This window comes from Anopheles merus, chromosome 2L (genome assembly GCF_017562075.2).
Source record: "Anopheles merus strain MAF chromosome 2L, AmerM5.1, whole genome shotgun sequence".
Taxonomy (NCBI): Eukaryota; Metazoa; Arthropoda; class Insecta; order Diptera; family Culicidae; genus Anopheles; species Anopheles merus.
The window spans coordinates 27,641,498-27,658,414 of record NC_054083.1 but is presented as its reverse complement, the minus strand read 5'-3'; the positions used below and the strand labels follow the sequence as shown (position 1 = coordinate 27,658,414).

Below are 16,917 nucleotides of genomic sequence, written 5' to 3'. Positions count from 1 at the left end.
AAAACATTTTATTCGGTTATAAATTGTGTTCGTTGTTTTAATTGAGCTGAATAAGTAAATTACATATTTTAAGTATTTATTTGTTTGCTGTGTTTTAATATTTGTTGTTCCTTTTCCGAGTTAATACACAGTAGAATCCACTGAGTTACTTTGGAGAAGCGTTATCGGAAGCGTTTTTTTCACGTATACGGAGTACATTGCGGTGCTGTTTCAACTCAGAATCGAGAAAATAATCTATTTTGAAATATCATGGTTGCATTTGCACCTAATTGAAGTTTACATTTCTACCCTTATTTCGTTTGCCGCTCCGTAATCGACCGAAAATAACTGCCACACTCAAATTGTTGGCTGGGAATTCATTGTCGCGCCATCTATATGTCACAAACAGAAGCTCTACGTAACGCTTCGCGAAAATAACGCAACGGGCTGAAGTTTACCCGGCAAAGGAATGGTTTGACGTTTAGCAAAGCTGCTGCTACGCCGGCTGTATGCCTTTTCTCCGTGTTCCGTCTCCGATCTCGATCTTTTGCGCGGTACGCATACGCATTTTAGCGAAATGTCTAGCAAGTGAGTTGAAATGGAACAGTCTTGATGATTCTGGTATCATCCGGTAAATATAACATGCATTAATCTCTCCCCCTTCTTCACACACAGTCCCGGTTCCCCGGTGCAGTGCAGCCCGATCGTGAATCGGACGCTTGAGCTGAACCTAAATAGGAAGCGTTCGAAGGAATGCTTGCGATGGGGCACGGTGCACATACTGCTACTGTCCGTGGTGCTGTTCGACATCTCCAACAAGTGCTCGTACTCGTTTTCGAACCTGTACTACGTCGAGTACGTCGCCGCAGCCATGCTGTCCTGCAGCATGGTGTACTACTACACCTGCTACTTTTACTACCTGTTCAGTGCAGAGCCCATCCGGGGCACGGAACAGCAACGGCGAATACTCAGGTTCGATGCAAACGACAGCTCGTTCATCACCACTCCGCTGCAGGCCAAGCAATCGGCCAGCGCGGACAACACGCCAATGAACGTGTCTACCTCACTGTTGCGGTCCTTTCACGAATCGAGCTTTTCGATTGCCTCGCCCCGCTGGGTGTTCAGCAGGGGCAGCCCACCGATGGAACCGGCCCGGCCACCGATGCTGTACGACCGCAACCTGTCCTACGAGGCGTCACCGAACGTCAGTGGCGGTTCGATCAAGTTTTCTCCTGCGCTGCGGAAGCTAGGTCCGCCGGGCGATACGATACTGGATGACAAATTTATGGAAACCTATGCACAGTGAGTAGCAATTCTTACGATGTGTTTGTGTGCTGTACTAAGGCCCATTTTAGTAAGTTCAATCTTTCCTACAGTGAAGCATCGATGGATAAGAGCAACCGATCGCAGAAGGAGCAAGCGAACAATACCGATGATTCGATGAACTCGTCCTTTGGTCGGTACCGGTTCAACGACATGTCGCACCTGCTCAAAACCTCCCTCTACCAACTGTCGTCCTCGGTGACGCCAAGCAAACAGCTGACGAAGGAGCTCGAGACGGGCCCGTACAATGCGTTTATCGATGGCAGTCCCGAGGGCTTGAAAAAAGTGTCCACCACGCAGCTGTCCACGTACGTGGGCAATTTGCGCATGTGGATCTCGTTGACGATATTGCAGCGTATCGAGGAGGAGATCAATATTGCCGATCAGGCATTCAAGAGCCGTGGCTTTGCTGACATTCAGATCGGCAATATCGGGCTGGAGCGGTTGAAGAAAACGGCCGAAAATCAGCAGCTGGTGTCGTTGTACATCCCGCGGCTACCGTTGCTGATACCGTTTCTGGAAATGTCCACCAATCAGGAGTATCTGGTGCAGCGCATCAAGGATCTTGCCAAGGGTAGCTGTTTGGCCGACTATCGGTGGAATTCCGGTTCGGCTTACAAGGGTATTAGCTGGGATGAACATCTGCCTACCGATTCGGCCGTAAGTAGAAACACACACGCTGGGATGCCTATTTCCGGATGTTAATCGTTCTGGTTTTTGTAGATTATTTTCCACCTCTTCTGCACGTATCTGGATAGTCAGCTGCGTCCGCTGCCACAACCGGGTGGGCGTCCCTTCTTCAACCGCTACGTCGTAGTAGGCGATAAGAAGACGACCAAGGAAACACTTGCGGAAGTGAACACCAAAAATAAGGCCAAGTGCGCAATTCTTTACTCAAACCCCCTAAAGCCCAAATTTAACTTCGTTTCGGATGACAAAATTCACAGCTGTGCCTATGTAAGTTGTCAGTAGAAGGCGGGAGTTAGAAATAATGGTAATTTTATTTGCACTCTTTCTCTTTCTCTCTGTTTCGCTCTATTTTCTCTAAAGGATCGAAATAATCTGTTCTACGTCATCATTCAATTTTTAATGTATATGAAAACCCACCACGAATGCTCACTGGAGGGCATTAATCTCGGCAGAAGTGGCATCAACATACTGTGCTGCATCGAAGACTAGAAGCGTGGCAGCGGACGCGCCATTTTATGAGTGTCGCGTAATCGAATTATGAAAGGTGTTCAAATCTGCCATCGTCATGGAAACAGGCGATTGGCGTACCCGAAAGTATGCTCATACACGGACGAAATTGGACACACGGTACATGATAGGCTCGGTGGCTGTATCATGATGCTTTGGTAAGTCCAATACACAACACATAAATTAAATTCATTTGCTCGGATGAACTGTATTCAATTTTGTATATTAATCGCTTATTATCAACGGTTCGTTCGAAGATTGTTGTGTGTTATACATGACACAGTATATATGTATAAGTTGTTGGTGAATCAATGGTGAATCATACTGCTTAGCGTTGAGATTAAAATTCCGACAAAACATACGTTCGTTGATGAAAAAAAAAACACACTCACAGAAATTGTATTATTGACTCAATAATGTCTATCGTGCTATCGGTCGCGAAGTTTTGCCTTATCCGAATTGAAACAAATGGATGTATTTTAGCTTATACTAATGAACATACCTTTAAGGACTAGACAAATAACACTATGTGTAGAAGACGTGTAGAAAGTAAGCCCAACATCCACACAAACAGCAAACAATCGTGTATGTGTAAAAATGTAACTGAAACAATCCTCAATAACAAGCTACGTTAATAATGTGAATGGCGCTACAGTCAGGATGGGTTTGATTTTGATTCTCTCGATTTTTGTTGTTGATTTGTAATACAGGGTTGTTTTTTTTGCACTGGGACACAGGGTTACATAAAGGCTTATGGTCAGCAACTAACCAATCTCACATGTGGTGGAATCGCATCGCATGAAATTACCGTTTCGAAAATGTACGTTACGAAGCGCGCAGTTTTAAATGTTTTCGTTTCAGCTTGGGTTAGATTTTACGCACCGATTCTCCCTTGCGCTCAATGAGTTTTGTCGTAGGTGTTTTTGTGCCCATATCCGGACACATAACCGGACTGGTCGACCATATCCTTTCGGCCGGCAATACCCTTGCCCTTGCCAGTTTCATCGAACCGTTGCTTGTGCGAACCGGTGTACTTGGACGTGTCGGTAAGGCGAGCCACCGTTTCGGCCGCTTTTCCCGGCTGTAGAGTAGCAAAGAAATGGATAAAATAAAAACACTAGTAAGTTATTTAAGTGTTGCATCTTATCTACGCACCGTTGCATTATGTACTCCGGGAGCGCCACAGTTTGCCATTTTGTTTTTGATTTCATCCAGCTCGACTTTCTTTGTTTTTGCCAGATCGTCCAGAAATTTGTTATAGTCTTCGTACGTCAGCTTCATCGATTTTAGCTTCTTGAAGTGTATTCCCGTATCGGTGGTCGTTATCTTCTTATCAATAACCTGGAAATGCAGTTTATATACCCGGGTAGATTACATTTTTAGTGCGTTTTTCTCGTAATATGCAACAAAAGCGACTCACCTTCGCTTGCTTCATCCACTTGTCGCTTTGCGAAAGCGTTAGATGTTTTCCATCCGACTTTGTATCACCAAACTTTGAGAAGGCTTTAAACTGTTCCTTAAAGGCCGCGGAACAGACGGGCTTGGCAGGTGTCGCCGAACCGTTTGTTTCCTTTTCGGACGGCTTTGCCGGTTCGGCTGCACCCGGTTGGCCGCTGGCAGCTTCCTTGCCTGCAGCTTCTTTAGCGTCGAGTGCCATTTCAGCCACCTCTACGGTCATCTTGTCTACGACGTCCGTACCATTCGGTGGTTGCGCTTCATCGGCCATGGTGTGGGAGCTGGCGCGGGATGAGATAGAAGAGAGAACACATTTGGTTTAGATTTAGGGTCTTCAAAGAGTAGTCTAATGTATATAAAAAAAAAAAAAACACTTTTATATGGCACACACCGATGAACTGCGACATGTGTGTACATCTTATCGGCAAGCTGTTTGTTTATGTTTGGCCCTCCAAAAATACGCAACCACTGCCCGGGTATGCGGATGGTACGCTGTGCTGTGTGGTGTTACCGTTCAAGTAGTTGTGCAAGTACTGTCCTGGCTCGTCGTATCACGCAACGGGATGGGGCCCCGGAAAAGGTAATTAGCACCAGCGCTGACACGATTGCAAATAACTAACATTTCATTTTGGTCTCCCCATGCTTATGTCACTGTCGCTACAGTTTAACGTACAATAGAAGGCTCAGGTGTAGTTGTGCTAGGTTGTTGATTTGTTGCGATCCTTACAATACTTAAGTTAGCAGATATTTCGATAAATGGTTTATCGTTTAAAATAGGATATAAATTATCATTATTGAATAGTTGTAATACGATTCATACAAACGGACCATTACTTAAAATTTGGAAAAACGCTTCAAAGTTTTAATTTAAGTTTATTGTGGCACTTTATTTGAAACTAACATGTGACTAAATCCGAAAACACACACAGCTGCATACCATATTGCGCCATCGAACGAAGTGCAACCGATCCGGTCCGGATGCTTGCTTCATTAAGCGTCAAAGTGTAAACTGAACACATATGTATCATGTATTCGGGTACATTTGAGCGCCACCATAATTAGGATACAAGCTAACCACTGACCACCGGTGACCGCCGCTGGAAGTCCAAAATTATATTTATGAACAAGCAAGCAACAAGTGTAAACAAGTACAGTGGCGTGTGCACATGTGTGGTGGCACCCTGCATGATGCGATGATGGATCGACTTGAAGGTAAGTGGCACGTTTGCAGCGTGTCAGACATTATTCGATGTGCCTTGCCCTGATACCACCCATGGTTGGCTGATGTTGGCCAATTAGCACCACCGACCGTTAGGCCGTTATAATAGTCCGCCGCGCGTCAAAGTGATGTGTTGCGTCCTGACTAAGTACTACTACCCAGTGGAGCGTACGATGGGACCCACCTCCCTTACCTGTGTGATTTACCTTCCCGGTGTTTTCATAAATGGTTAATTTGATTCTATTATGTTTGAAGTTCAATTTATCAGTTCGAGCGAACACGCAATTGCGCGCGGTGTGATGATAAAGATCGTGTAGCGATTATGGTTAAGCTATTGGCCCCTACTGCATTCCCAACCGGACATTACTTTGTGAGAAGCACTATTTTATTCATTTTTGAATGCAGATTTTCTGACATTCCGGTTTATAGAGTGCAAAGAAGCTGACTTTAAGCAAATAAGAACAATTTAAACATTTAATCACTGTCAACCAGAAGACGCTGAACTTGAGCATGAAACAGCACAAGGTAGATTGCAAAACAGTAAACTAAATATGTACCCAACGAAGAGAGGAATGGGAGGGAGGGAACAACCTTTACTTGCTGGGTATGATAGATGCTCTCTCTCCATGCGAAGCGCTAGATCGGCCGGGTGCTCTACTCATTCAAACGGACAAACTTCATTACATCATCGGCAGCAGCCACCCAACCCACCCAGCTCTCTCCCGGACTGTTGAAAAGTCCATGGTTTTGTGTAAAGGGGAACCCACTATTGGGGCTTGCCCCATATGCTTGCCACTGTGTAGTCGTCGTCAAATAGCAGTGTGATATGCGCCTCCATACATCACTACCACCCGTTGCTTCTCCGGTGTCTGCCCGCGGACGCTCAAGCTCGCCCCGCTTTACGGTGGTCACCAAAACAAACAATATAAATTTAGATATTACTTCACTAATAGGATGGGGGATGCAGCAAAGCAGCAAATGGCTGTGGAGCGGGTCAAATTATGCGAAAACAGCAACTACATGGTGTAGGTGATGGGCGGTCTTTTTTTTTCGCCGGACATCCTTTTGTTGGGGGTGTAATGAGAGAGAATTGAGGATTAATAGTTTTAGCGGATGACTACACTACACTTGAAAGAAAGAGACTTGACTCAACAGTTCGATGGTCCTTAAATGCGTTTTTGATTAACACGTTAAAAACTTCAGTGGAATTGAAGAAAAATCAGATTCTAAAATACAGTTACCTCTCCACATCACCTCATGCCATTCGTGCCTCCCCCATGCGGCCCAGTGTACCAGGGTGTGTATTTTCAATGTCAGCAATATGATGTCATGCGGAGGTAAAGCTGATATCGAAATACATGTTCGCAAAGCGGTGGTACGTGTCATTCGCAAGACAGGCGCGACCAATAAAGTGGTAAATTAACCAAAAGCAACAACAGCAACAACAAAAACTGAGAAGAACCTGTCCCGATTCTATTCGGGACGGCAGCAGACATTTTGACTAGTACATAGCGGTTCAACAAGGGGTTAATAAAGTGGCGATAAGTTCGCATCGGAAAGATGTTGATTGGAAGATAACAATCGTTTTTTTGTAGGTCAAGTGACGGCAGTGGCAGTCTTGGGCGTTGTTGGGACACGGGGACGGAAAATAACGCCGTTTGATATTGGCCGGTTCGTTTAGATACGATAACGAGTACAGTCTTTATCAAGAATATGCATTTAAAATTAAACTGCAATTATTTTTTCAATATAAAGATTATATGCATTCGGATTTGCATTGAAACAAAGCAAATTGATGCCCCATATTCTTAAGGTGCCCCAACTGCTCATAAACACCCTGACTCCAGGATGAGTCATCCTGGAAAAAAGGGGTTGGAAAACGTTATTCCTCACAAAGAAGAAAAAATAGTATCCAAGTTGGATGGTAAGGTGTGTATGTGTTTGTAGCCCACAACCACAACCTTAAAATCCACTTCTTGCTTTTCGCGTCTTTTCTCCTTCTTCCGTACTGACCTTTGGCGGCGCACGCTGCAGAAGCAAACTTCGTCCTCTTTCAACCACAGTGTTGGTGCGCACTTTCCCTTTTCATGCGCATTATATCCTTGGCAGGCTAAACGTAAACAAAGGCTCGTCACCAGCACTACCAGCAAGAAGTAGGCGACGAATCAGGACACTAAAATGGCGAACACAGAGGGAACGCGGTGGAGACGCATGCCGAGGGCCGTTGCATGACATTTATATCATATATAAAACGGCTTCAGAGAATGGTCAGCTTCGTTTTCCTGGGGTGAAGGCAGGTATCATAAAAAACGGAAAAATCAAATCCAACACACAGGTGGGCAAAAGGACCTTCGTGGGTTTGCGTTAGCTTTCCCTATTATCCGCTTGATGTTAGATTAAAATTCATTTAAATGAGCACCACTCGCGACGGTATTCCGTTGGACTGGCGAGCTTCGGCAAACCATTTGAATTGCATTTGGGGTTTTTCCCCCTTGTCGATTGCGTGTGGTCACCACGTAACACGCTTTTAATCGTCTTCCCTCCCAAACAAAATGAAGGGTCTTCTTTGTCCACTGCAGACCACAATGTTCACTGGCAGACGAAGGGGTCTGGTGTACAGCATTCCGTTACTGTTGGCGCGGGTTCTACGACGGTAGGGCAAATGTTCTACGTCGTGCCGATTCCATATTGAGCGGAAATCATGCCCGTACCGCGCGCACGGCGGAAGTGCGACAATGCGCATGAACAATTATTGATCTGCGGCGGGCAGTGGGAGAACTCCCTACGGGTACGAAGGGATATGTGGGCACGAATCTCACGTCATCATCATGACCAGAATCCTCCGCGCTCTCGAGATGAAGATGCGAGATGAATCTGACCCTGCTGGATATGTATCTATGTGTGTGTTTGTGTAGTATAGAGAAGTTTTCGCTTTTTGGACCACTGCCAAAACTAATTTCACTTGCAGAATCATTTGATTATCGTTGTTTTTCTGGGATGCCACTCTCCCAAAACACGAAACGAGCGCAGTTTCAAACGTTTTTCTGTTTTTATCTCTCCTGTTGCACGCACAGCAAAATGGGTACTGGTTGTTGTCTTCCATTACCGAGCATCATAGTACACTTGGAAGTGCAAAATGGATAAATTTTCATTTACCTTAAAATAAGAACGCACAAGAAATATTTCGTTGTACTTCCTACTAATTTGTGAAAACTAGTCACTTAAGATTTGATTCCACACAGGTACAACAAACAATGTTTCTACGCAGCGTTTTTTGGAAATGAATTGTTTTTCTTTCCTGTATGATTTTGTGCAAAACACGAGCACAGCTCTCTAACCGCTCTGACCGCAGGAACGCGCGCGCGAGACTAAAACCTCGAGAGACGCGCTATGTATACTATACGTACGTGTGAACGACGCGCGGCACGGTACTAGCGCGCTCGGGCTGCTAAAGATAACGTGCTCACAGCATGCGTTGGAAAGGCAAACGAAACGAGCGGGCACGGGCCAAGTGTGTCAAACGTGGCAGCGCCCCAGTAGGATATATTGGGATGCAACAGACACCCTGGAATTGTAAGTGAGATTTGGATGAAAATTAAATGAAAAAAAAAAATCGGCTAAAAACATGGAATTTTTGAATGCCATTTGAGTACTCTAGAATAATATCAAAATTATTACGATGAAAAATTTCATCGAAATATCGACAGCCGAAAATCTCACACTAACACACTCGGCATGAAACTATGAGGCAACGGCTTACTTTCTAGAAATGCCGCTTCACTATTGTATGTTTGATGTTCGACACCCTTGCCAAGAACATTAAGAGCAGTGCGACCCGTTCATTTTGTGAGTACATTTTTCCTGTTTTTAAATTTAAAGAATGTTTTTTAATGTTTTACTAATCTATTCGATAAAAAGTATTTAAATGAATGTTTATCTTAATCAGTTATCATATGCGGTTTAGGCATGTGTCATTTTACGTATCTAAAGATAATTCCGTAATCTTACAAAAAATAAGTCGGTTTTTTTCCTTTTTATCTATGCGTGTGTCCCTATGGGACTACTTAGGGTGAAATTTTGAAACGAATAAAAATCAATTCAACTATCCAATTTATTTGATGAAGTGTGAAGATCGTGTTAAAACCGCACGGGGGGTAACATGTAAGTACAAATACAAGTTCATACCACAATGCTTGCTTTGACTATCCCGGGTCAATGTTGCTTGTTTGGCTGGGTCCTACAACATTCATCATTTACTGTTTGTGCATGTAGCATCATCATATGCCTTTCCACTCGCGTCAGCTAATTCTATAAGCGCCTCAAAAATCGTAATATTTCATACTGTTGCTGCAAATACCAACCCACGGATGGGGCGAAACGAAAGTGACTTGCGAACTCTTTACGCGTGTGTGGCTCGCAGCATGTGTCGCTCGTGTGTAGCTTTTATTTTCCTCTTCGTGGCATTAGTGGAACACATTCAGTAACTTTTCTCTTGATCAACTAAACAACAATGACGCTCTCGATCGATTTTTATGCCTTCACCTTGCCGCCATCGTCGTCCTTTGCGCTGGGCTCCTTCTCCTGGCCCTTCTCCTTGTTCCAGCTGGCCAGCCCGTCCGGCAGCGTGGTGTCCTCCTCGAACGAGCCCGTACCCTCCACGAACTCCTCGTACGTCGACTTCTCCGGGAATGGGCGCTTGCCGAGCAGCTCGATCATGTCGTCGCGGCTGAGAATTTCGTTCTTGAGCAAACGCTCCGCCACCTTCTCCACGTCGGCCCGGTGCTTCGTCAGCAGCGCTTTCGTTCGCACGTACGCTCGGTCTATCAGGGCGCGCACCTCCTCATCGATGATTTGGGCCGTCTGTTCCGAGTACGGTTTCGCGAACATCGGATCGCCCGGCTGCGAGCTGTCGAAGCTCACGTTGCCCACCTTCTTGTTCATGCCGAAGCGCGTAATCTGCGCGTACGCACTGTCGGTGATTTTCTTCAGATCGTCCTGCGCACCGGTCGTGATGCGCTCGAAGAAGATCTCCTCCGACACGCGGCCCCCGAGCGTCATGCACATGCGATCGTATAGCTGCTCCGTCGTCAGCAGGTACTGATCCTTCGGCAGGTACTGGGCGTACCCGAGACCCTTGCCGCGTGGAATAATCGACACCTTCAGCAGCGGATCGGAGTGCTCGAGGAACCAGCCGCACACGGCATGGCCCGCCTCGTGGTACGCCACCGTGCGCTTCTCCTCCGGCGACAGCACGTTCGTTTTCTTCTCCATGCCCGCGATCACGCGCTCGATTGCCTGCTCGAAGTGCTTCATCACGATCGATTCGTTCAGATCGCGCGCCGCAATCAGGGCGGCCTCGTTACAGACGTTCGCGATGTCCGCCCCGGTGAAGCCGGGCGTCAGGGCGGCCATCTTGCGGGCCAGATCCGTCTTGTCCAGGTCGGTCTTGAGCGGGCCCAAATGCACTTTGAAAATGGAAGCACGCCCCTTAATGTCCGGGGCGGGCACGTAGATCTGCCGATCGAAGCGGCCCGGTCGCAGCAGCGCCTTGTCGAGGATGTCCACCCGGTTGGTGGCGGCCAGCACGACCACATTCGTGGTCGTGTTGAACCCGTCCATCTCCACCAGCAGCTGGTTCAGTGTGTTCTCCTGCTCCGAGTGGCCGCCGAAGCTTTTACCGCCGCGCTTTCGTCCGACCGCATCGATTTCGTCGATGAAGAGAATGCACGGCGCGTTCTTGCGGGCCATGGCGAACATGTCGCGTACGCGCGACGGTCCCACGCCGACAAACATTTCCAAAAACTCCGACCCGGACACGGTAATGAAGGGTACGTTCGCTTCCCCTGCCGTGGCCTTCGCAAGCAGCGTTTTACCCGTACCGGGCGGTCCGGTCAGCATGGCGCCCTTGGGAATCTTGGCACCGAGATCGATGTATTGCTGGGGGTTTTTGAGGAAGTTGACAAACTCCATAATTTCGATCTTGGCCTCCTCGCAGCCGGCCACATCCCTAAAAGAGTGAGGGAGAGGGTAAGAGAGTCCACCATTAGAATTGATCAAGAATTTCATCATCCTATTAAGCTTCCTCCTACTTGAATCCGACGTTGATTTCATTAGCATTGATTAGCTTGGCGGTCGATTGCATGACGCCACCAAACAAACCTCCACCGCGGCGTCCGCCCCGACCACCACCCATCATCTCGGACGAGCGGCGCATCATGTAGACGAGGAACCCGATGATGAGCAGTGTCGGCAGTAGACCCGTTAAGCTGGACGCTTCCAGCTCGCTCCGATAGATGACCGGCACAAAGTTGACCGGCTCGATGTTCATGTCCGTCTGCACACTCTCCAGGTTGCGCTCGAACGAGTCCACGCTGCCAATGTTGAACCAGAGAATGCCCTACAAAATGGAGCGGTAGAAAAGAGTATGGTGTACCGTTAGTGTTCCTGCCTTTTGAGTTTTGGTTTTGGTTCCGTACCGATGAGTCTGTAGCATTGCCGGGCGTTAGCTTAACGCGGACCCATTTTTTGTTAACCACTTCCAGCTTGTCGACGATACCGCGAGCGAGGTAGCTGGAATGGGGTAAACATACTTTACAATTACAAATCCGCAAAGAAATCATCTACCTCGCGCGGAAACGTACTTGTTCACGAATTCCTTCCACGCAATTTCTTTGTATCCCATTTCGAAGAAAGCGATCGCCGATATCAATGCCACACCGGCCAGCGCACCAAACATCAGCATCTTCTCCTTATCGCCCTCTTCACCGCCGCCGATGGGTCGGCCGGAACCGCCACTGCCGCTGGATCCACCCTTGCCTCGGGCCGGCTGTGGCGAAAACATGCCCAGATTCCAGTCGTTCTTGCGTGACGTTGCACCGGGCGGTGTGTTCGACTGGCTGGCGGACTGTTCGGCCGCACTGCTGCTGCTGCCATCTTTGCTGGTCCCACTTTCACCTGCCTTGTTGGCCTGCTTCGCCTGCTGTGCGCTAGCGGCGCCGGGTGGTTTGAAGTACTTCTCGAACCCTTTCGGTGGCTTCTCGCAGAACACCTGTATGCGGTGCAGGAACTCGTTCCACGTTTTGTTGCTTCTCGACTGCAGGTAGCTTAGGCTGCGAATGATCTGTTTGGAAGGAAGGAAGGTGTTTTTAATTGAACGCTCGCACGAAAGCGTTAGTGCATTCACTCCTCTACCACTTTCCCGTTCTACCTGTTCACAGTCGGGCCCGTTCACAGTACGGTGCGGTCTGTTCAGCCCGACCAGCACGGATTCGAGCTTTTTGGCCGTCGTCAGGACACGGTATGCCATCTTTCTGCGGTTGCTACGGGTTGCTCTACACTATTAGCGCACTCATGCAGGGTCACAATCGTTTAGGCAAACCTCGGAAAAGTACGATAAACCATAATACACTTTATTACACAATCTTCGCAATTCCTCTTGCACTGCGTGTGTTGACGAAATTCAGCTTACAAGTTTCTGGTGCGTGTGAGGAGGGTGATGAAAATTGTTAGGGTGGTTCTACACGGAGCGTATTTGGTGCCGAGAAGTGGTTTGTATTTCACTATTTTTACTGATTTTGTAAGTTTTCGAGTTGAAGAATGTAGTGAAACCGAATTAGAGGCAATTTATAACTTTTGTGAAATTCAAAATGATGCAATATAAGTTATTTAAGTCTTGTTTGTTGGTGCAACTTCACTGCTGCACACAAGAACGCACCGTGTAAATGTACCTGTCTACACAGCTGTATCTTCGTGACAGATGTCGGCGTATGTGTGTGTGTCATTGCTTGCCGTTGACAGCCGGCTAACTTCCCAGGTAGCAATTAACAAGAAAAAAAAAGTTTTTGCAAGATGCAATAAGAATTTATGAAATAAAAAACTGGTACCTTCTCTATTTGCACAGTTTTTATCATTTTTTATTAAGTTAAAAGTATTGTTGAAATATTTTATTTTTGTTTATTTTTATAGATAATTGGAGCCGATTGGCATCATTCGCCTCTGTTGAAAGAATTAATGGTTGTTGCCTAAACAAGGTTTTCAGTGTTAATAGGCTATGATTTGTATCCTCTTTTGTATAATTACACTATTTTCTGACATCCTTTTACAATTATTGAATAAAAATTTATAATTTAATTTAATTTATACCCCCTTCCATGAAAACGTTTCAAACTTTAATTACACAAATCGGCAACACTGCCGAGGCGATGTTATTTTTCAGTCATATGTTACGAAGCAGCATGCAAAGAGGAATAGTAAAAAGAGCCTGCGAAATGCGGGAGCCACAAGGCGAAACTAGTGGGCTCCGCATAACGACCGTGTTTTGTTACTGAAGAGCCACCATCCATCACCGTCCTACGCCACACCCGGATCAGCTACGAAAATCCCCCCCAAAACTAGTTTTACAAACGCTTCCGCGTTGGGCAGGGACTCCTGTGATTGTTGTTTGTCGTTTTGTTCTGCGCGCTTCATCAAGCCTGTGTACCTGTGTAAAGCCGGGTGGTTGGAGGTACCGAAAGTGGGAGAGGGAGAGAGACAGAGTGAGATTGAACAAACGGGTGAGAAAGTGCGAACCGCCGAACCAGAGGAACCGGAAGTAACCCGTTTGAAACCGTCCCTTCCACCGAGAGAATGGTGATATCGGCGGAACACGAGCGCAACGGCATTGCCGACTTCTTCACGCAAGTCGATCCGGAGGTGCGCAAGGTGACGCTTGCGATTGGGAACATCATCTCGAAGAACTCCATCAAAGAGATCACGTTGGAAAGTATGTTATGGAAGGGAAAGGGGGTGAGAGTGGAATGGTTGGTGGGCCGCACTGCTATGATATCTCGCTTATCTATCAATCGGATGGAGCATGAGTGGCAGTTCGTATGATTTATGGCGATTGGGGGGATTTGCAGAATAATTAAACAGAATTGGCCAGTACTTAAATCCAACCAATTGCTCGGGCACGATAAGCAATGTGCAGCATTGCATTGAAACATATCGATTTAAGCATTTATCGTTGCTTTCATTGCAGAATCGTTAAACGTAATGATGGAACATTGTCGCGATGCGGGAACGCTGTTGGCAAAGAATATCGTCAAGTCGGAGTACCTCTACAAATACCTGCAAAGCTACAGCATTAGCGTACCGCCGGACAGCTCGAAAGCCATACTGATCGAGCACTGTTTGCAGCTGTGGAGAAGGAAGTACGGCGGTTCCACTGACGCAGGGTACGTGCCATCGTCCAGCGACATCCCCGGTCCGTCGTCCTCCGCACCGTACGCATTTCCATCCACCTCTGCCGACTCGAGCTGTTCCAGTGGCACCACGCTGCAAAACCATATCGATAACTATAACGCACTAGCGGCCTCCTCGAACGGAGTGTTTTTCAGCGAAAACACAAACGGCCCCGGGGACGATTCGGACACGGAACCGCCCGGGCTCGAGCAGTACCCGGTGAATCTGCTCGCGCTCGACTACACCGTCTGGTTCTTTCTCAAGTGGAACCGCAACTCGCTGGACGAGAGCGCATTCTGGCACGATGCCAACTGTACCGTGATGCTGGAGATCAGCGAAACCCAGCAGGGCACGGAGCAGGTGTGCGGTCCGCAAGACATCATCAACCTGATACTGAGCCTCAAGTTCCAGTACAGCTTTCAGCTGGTGCCGAACATCATGTTCGATGGCTGCCAGGGGCGGATAATGGAGTCGGGCGTGCTGGCACTGTCGTGCGGCGTCGTGTACAACAACCAGCCGGGACCGGAGGGCCGGTTCGTGTGTTTGGGCGAGTTCGAAACGCTGATCGGGCTGAGGCGCGACCCGATGGAGAACAACAACTGGAAGATACGGATGCTGAAGCTGTACATACGGTACAAAAAGGTGGACAATCTGCCCGCGCTGGCAAACAGTAAAATGCTCAACAACTGTCTTATGATACCGCTCACGATGGACATTGTGTAGAGGTGTGCGTGGGGCGTTGGTGGAGGAGTGAATGCTCCTCACGTCTCAACGGTATGCAAAATGTGGCTTTCCGGTTTAGTATCGGAAAATTTGGATTTCTAGACATACCGTACGAAGGATGTTCTTCAATGTGTCCAATAGCGACAGGTGCCTTACATTAGTTAAGAACGTTGTAGATATAGGTCAAAATTTTAACAATAAATGTATTTTGGATAAAGCGCTTCGCTTTATTTTAGATGAACAGAGTTTGTAAAAAAGTGTTTAAGATGTAAGTGTTTATTTACTGCGATTTTTATCCGTGCAAGAAAGGCGCGAGCATAAATCAAAATTATCAAACGGTAAACAAATGGCTAGCTGTCGGCGATGAATTCGCGATGGAGCGGAACTGTCAAATCTGACGTTCGTGAGCAGAGATTCACCAACACAGCAAACGGGCAAACATTATTTACATTTTCCGTCGCCGTAGTGAAAATGGACGGAACCGTGGAAGATTTGTTGTCGTTCAAAGAGTTTCCGCTGATGAACGAAGCCAGCGGAAGCGGAAGTGCACAAATCAACATTAATTCACCACAACGATCATTCCACAGTCCCGACGAACCGTCGTCGTCAGCAGACCAGGATGGAACTCCGACGGGTAGGTCTTGTCTCTCCTACGCGGCACATCCAATTGCCCTCGCACGTCGGCTAATGAATCGATAACATTGTCTCACACAATACAGGCACTACCACGGCGAAGCCAGGCCGCTCGATTTTCAGCCTCGAGTACTATCAACAGTTTTTCAACGTTGACACCATGATCGTGGTGGACCGGATTGCCACCTCGATGATTCCGAAACGGGCGCCCGTAAACTACCTGAAGCTAAACATTGCCACGAATCCGGATTTGTATGGACCGATCTGGATTGTGCTGACGTTGGTACGTTGGGTAATGCGTTGGGGCACGTTTGTCAACCCTCTTTATTTACTGGCTTATTTGTGCGGCAGATTTTCACCATCGCCATTTCAGGCAACATGGCAAGCTATCTGCAAAATACAGGAAATCATCAGTGGCGGTACAATTTCCATCTGGTGTCTTATTCGGCCACCGCCATCATCACGTACGCGCTGCTGGTTCCCGCCGCACTGTGGGCCTTCCTGCAGTGGAGTGTGCGTGGGATCGAGCTAAACATTGAGGAGGATGAGGAGGAGCAGGTAGCGATTGAGCCTACCACACCGAGCCTGCTATCGCTGGTCTGCGTTTATGGCTACTCGCTAGCAATCTACATTCCAGTGTCCGTACTCTGGACCATACAGGTCGGTAGGGAGGGGAACGTTGGGAAAGTGAACTGATTGCTTTGAATGAAACATTTCTTTTCCTACCTTTTCCCCAGGTTTCACTGTTTCAGTGGCTGCTGGTCATCACCGGTGCATTTCTGTCCGGATTTGCGCTGCTAACAATCCTGATGCCGGCAGTGAGAAAGTCAAGGTATTCGATTCTCATCGTGCTCGCGATCGAACTGGCACATTTTGCACTGGCGGCCGGTTTTATGCTTTACTTTTTCCACGCTCCGGATGTAGAAACGCCTGCGGAGGTAACGCCATCGCTGCACAAAGTTACCACCAGCGTGGTAGTCAACGCGACGATGCACAGCAAGAGTGCTTAATGCGAGGATTCACGTTGTGCTTAGGATAATATGCTGATTGTTGGAATGCTTACGAAAAATTAGATATTCAAGATGTAATTAAATAAATTGCTTAGGCATAAGAAGCTCCTACCGACGAATTTGAATCTTATCACTGACCTTGGGAGCTTAGAGAATGGA

General features: G+C 47.3%; 5 protein-coding genes across 7 annotated transcripts; 3 read left to right on the top strand and 2 right to left on the bottom strand.

Moving 5' to 3' along the window:
* Positions 1 to 451: 451 nt before the first annotated feature.
* On the top strand, positions 452 to 3,089 carry LOC121593952 (transmembrane protein 209). 2 transcript variants are annotated; one of them, XM_041916755.1, is made up of 5 exons: positions 452 to 567; positions 655 to 1,281; positions 1,356 to 1,962; positions 2,026 to 2,259; positions 2,353 to 3,089. In XM_041916755.1, the coding sequence occupies exons 1-5, from the start codon at positions 557 to 559 to the stop codon at positions 2,479 to 2,481; spliced, it is 1,608 nt and encodes a 535-aa protein (XP_041772689.1). In that variant the 5' UTR covers positions 452 to 556; the 3' UTR covers positions 2,482 to 3,089. The 2 variants fall into 2 exon arrangements, with proteins under 2 accessions (XP_041772689.1, XP_041772688.1); XM_041916754.1 differs by having other exon boundaries at positions 1,335 to 1,962.
* Positions 3,090 to 3,193: 104 nt separating this feature from the next.
* LOC121593956 (tubulin polymerization-promoting protein homolog) lies at positions 3,194 to 8,602 on the bottom strand. Of its 2 annotated transcripts, none has more exons than XM_041916760.1 (4): positions 8,330 to 8,602; positions 3,920 to 4,235; positions 3,655 to 3,840; positions 3,194 to 3,580 (listed from the first exon to the last, which is right to left on the bottom strand). In XM_041916760.1, the coding sequence occupies exons 2-4, from the start codon at positions 4,223 to 4,225 to the stop codon at positions 3,398 to 3,400; spliced, it is 675 nt and encodes a 224-aa protein (XP_041772694.1). In that variant the 5' UTR covers positions 4,226 to 4,235; positions 8,330 to 8,602; the 3' UTR covers positions 3,194 to 3,397. The 2 variants fall into 2 exon arrangements, with proteins under 2 accessions (XP_041772694.1, XP_041772693.1); XM_041916759.1 differs by lacking the exon at positions 8,330 to 8,602 and adding an exon at positions 4,346 to 4,473.
* A 668-nt stretch (positions 8,603 to 9,270) lies between these two features.
* On the bottom strand, positions 9,271 to 12,911 carry LOC121593950 (AFG3-like protein 2). Its single transcript, XM_041916751.1, has 6 exons — positions 12,642 to 12,911; positions 12,381 to 12,551; positions 11,815 to 12,293; positions 11,650 to 11,743; positions 11,263 to 11,570; positions 9,271 to 11,180 (listed from the first exon to the last, which is right to left on the bottom strand). Exons 2-6 carry the CDS (start codon positions 12,477 to 12,479, stop codon positions 9,704 to 9,706), a joined length of 2,457 nt encoding a protein of 818 aa, XP_041772685.1. The 5' UTR covers positions 12,480 to 12,551; positions 12,642 to 12,911; the 3' UTR covers positions 9,271 to 9,703.
* A 315-nt stretch (positions 12,912 to 13,226) lies between these two features.
* On the top strand, positions 13,227 to 15,354 carry LOC121593953 (uncharacterized protein C3orf38 homolog). The gene is made up of 2 exons (XM_041916756.1): positions 13,227 to 13,934; positions 14,190 to 15,354. The coding sequence occupies exons 1-2, from the start codon at positions 13,799 to 13,801 to the stop codon at positions 15,113 to 15,115; spliced, it is 1,062 nt and encodes a 353-aa protein (XP_041772690.1). The 5' UTR covers positions 13,227 to 13,798; the 3' UTR covers positions 15,116 to 15,354.
* A 158-nt stretch (positions 15,355 to 15,512) lies between these two features.
* LOC121593954 (protein YIPF1) lies at positions 15,513 to 16,877 on the top strand. The gene is made up of 4 exons (XM_041916757.1): positions 15,513 to 15,749; positions 15,835 to 16,031; positions 16,100 to 16,408; positions 16,486 to 16,877. The coding sequence occupies exons 1-4, from the start codon at positions 15,587 to 15,589 to the stop codon at positions 16,756 to 16,758; spliced, it is 942 nt and encodes a 313-aa protein (XP_041772691.1). The 5' UTR covers positions 15,513 to 15,586; the 3' UTR covers positions 16,759 to 16,877.
* The last annotated feature ends 40 nt before the right edge of the window (positions 16,878 to 16,917 follow it).

What these genes read in the sequence shown, in the direction of transcription:
- LOC121593952 (XM_041916754.1), top strand. An exon ending in TTTATGGAAACCTATGCACA is followed by an intron (nt 1,282 to 1,334) that starts GTGAGTAGCAAT and finishes GGCCCATTTTAG; the next exon opens with TAAGTTCAATCTTTCCTACA. An exon ending in AAATTCACAGCTGTGCCTAT is followed by an intron (nt 2,260 to 2,352) that starts GTAAGTTGTCAG and finishes TTTTCTCTAAAG; the next exon opens with GATCGAAATAATCTGTTCTA.
- LOC121593956 (XM_041916759.1), bottom strand. Translation starts at nt 4,371, where the DNA reads ATGTACACACATGTCGCAGTTCATCG. An exon ending in AGTGGATGAAGCAAGCGAAG is followed by an intron (nt 3,841 to 3,919) that starts GTGAGTCGCTTT and finishes CTGCATTTCCAG; the next exon opens with GTTATTGATAAGAAGATAAC. An exon ending in CCGGAGTACATAATGCAACG is followed by an intron (nt 3,581 to 3,654) that starts GTGCGTAGATAA and finishes GCTACTCTACAG; the next exon opens with CCGGGAAAAGCGGCCGAAAC.
- LOC121593950 (XM_041916751.1), bottom strand. Translation starts at nt 12,479, where the DNA reads ATGGCATACCGTGTCCTGACGACGGCCAAAAAGCTCGAATCCGTGCTG. An exon ending in GCAATGCTACAGACTCATCG is followed by an intron (nt 11,571 to 11,649) that starts GTACGGAACCAA and finishes TCCATTTTGTAG; the next exon opens with GGCATTCTCTGGTTCAACAT. An exon ending in GAAATCAACGTCGGATTCAA is followed by an intron (nt 11,181 to 11,262) that starts GTAGGAGGAAGC and finishes TCACTCTTTTAG; the next exon opens with GGATGTGGCCGGCTGCGAGG.
- LOC121593953 (XM_041916756.1), top strand. Translation starts at nt 13,799, where the DNA reads ATGGTGATATCGGCGGAACACGAGCGCAACGGCATTGCCGACTTCTTC. An exon ending in CAAAGAGATCACGTTGGAAA is followed by an intron (nt 13,935 to 14,189) that starts GTATGTTATGGA and finishes CTTTCATTGCAG; the next exon opens with AATCGTTAAACGTAATGATG.
- LOC121593954 (XM_041916757.1), top strand. Translation starts at nt 15,587, where the DNA reads ATGGACGGAACCGTGGAAGATTTGTTGTCGTTCAAAGAGTTTCCGCTG. An exon ending in CCAGGATGGAACTCCGACGG is followed by an intron (nt 15,750 to 15,834) that starts GTAGGTCTTGTC and finishes CACACAATACAG; the next exon opens with GCACTACCACGGCGAAGCCA. An exon ending in TCTGGATTGTGCTGACGTTG is followed by an intron (nt 16,032 to 16,099) that starts GTACGTTGGGTA and finishes TTTGTGCGGCAG; the next exon opens with ATTTTCACCATCGCCATTTC.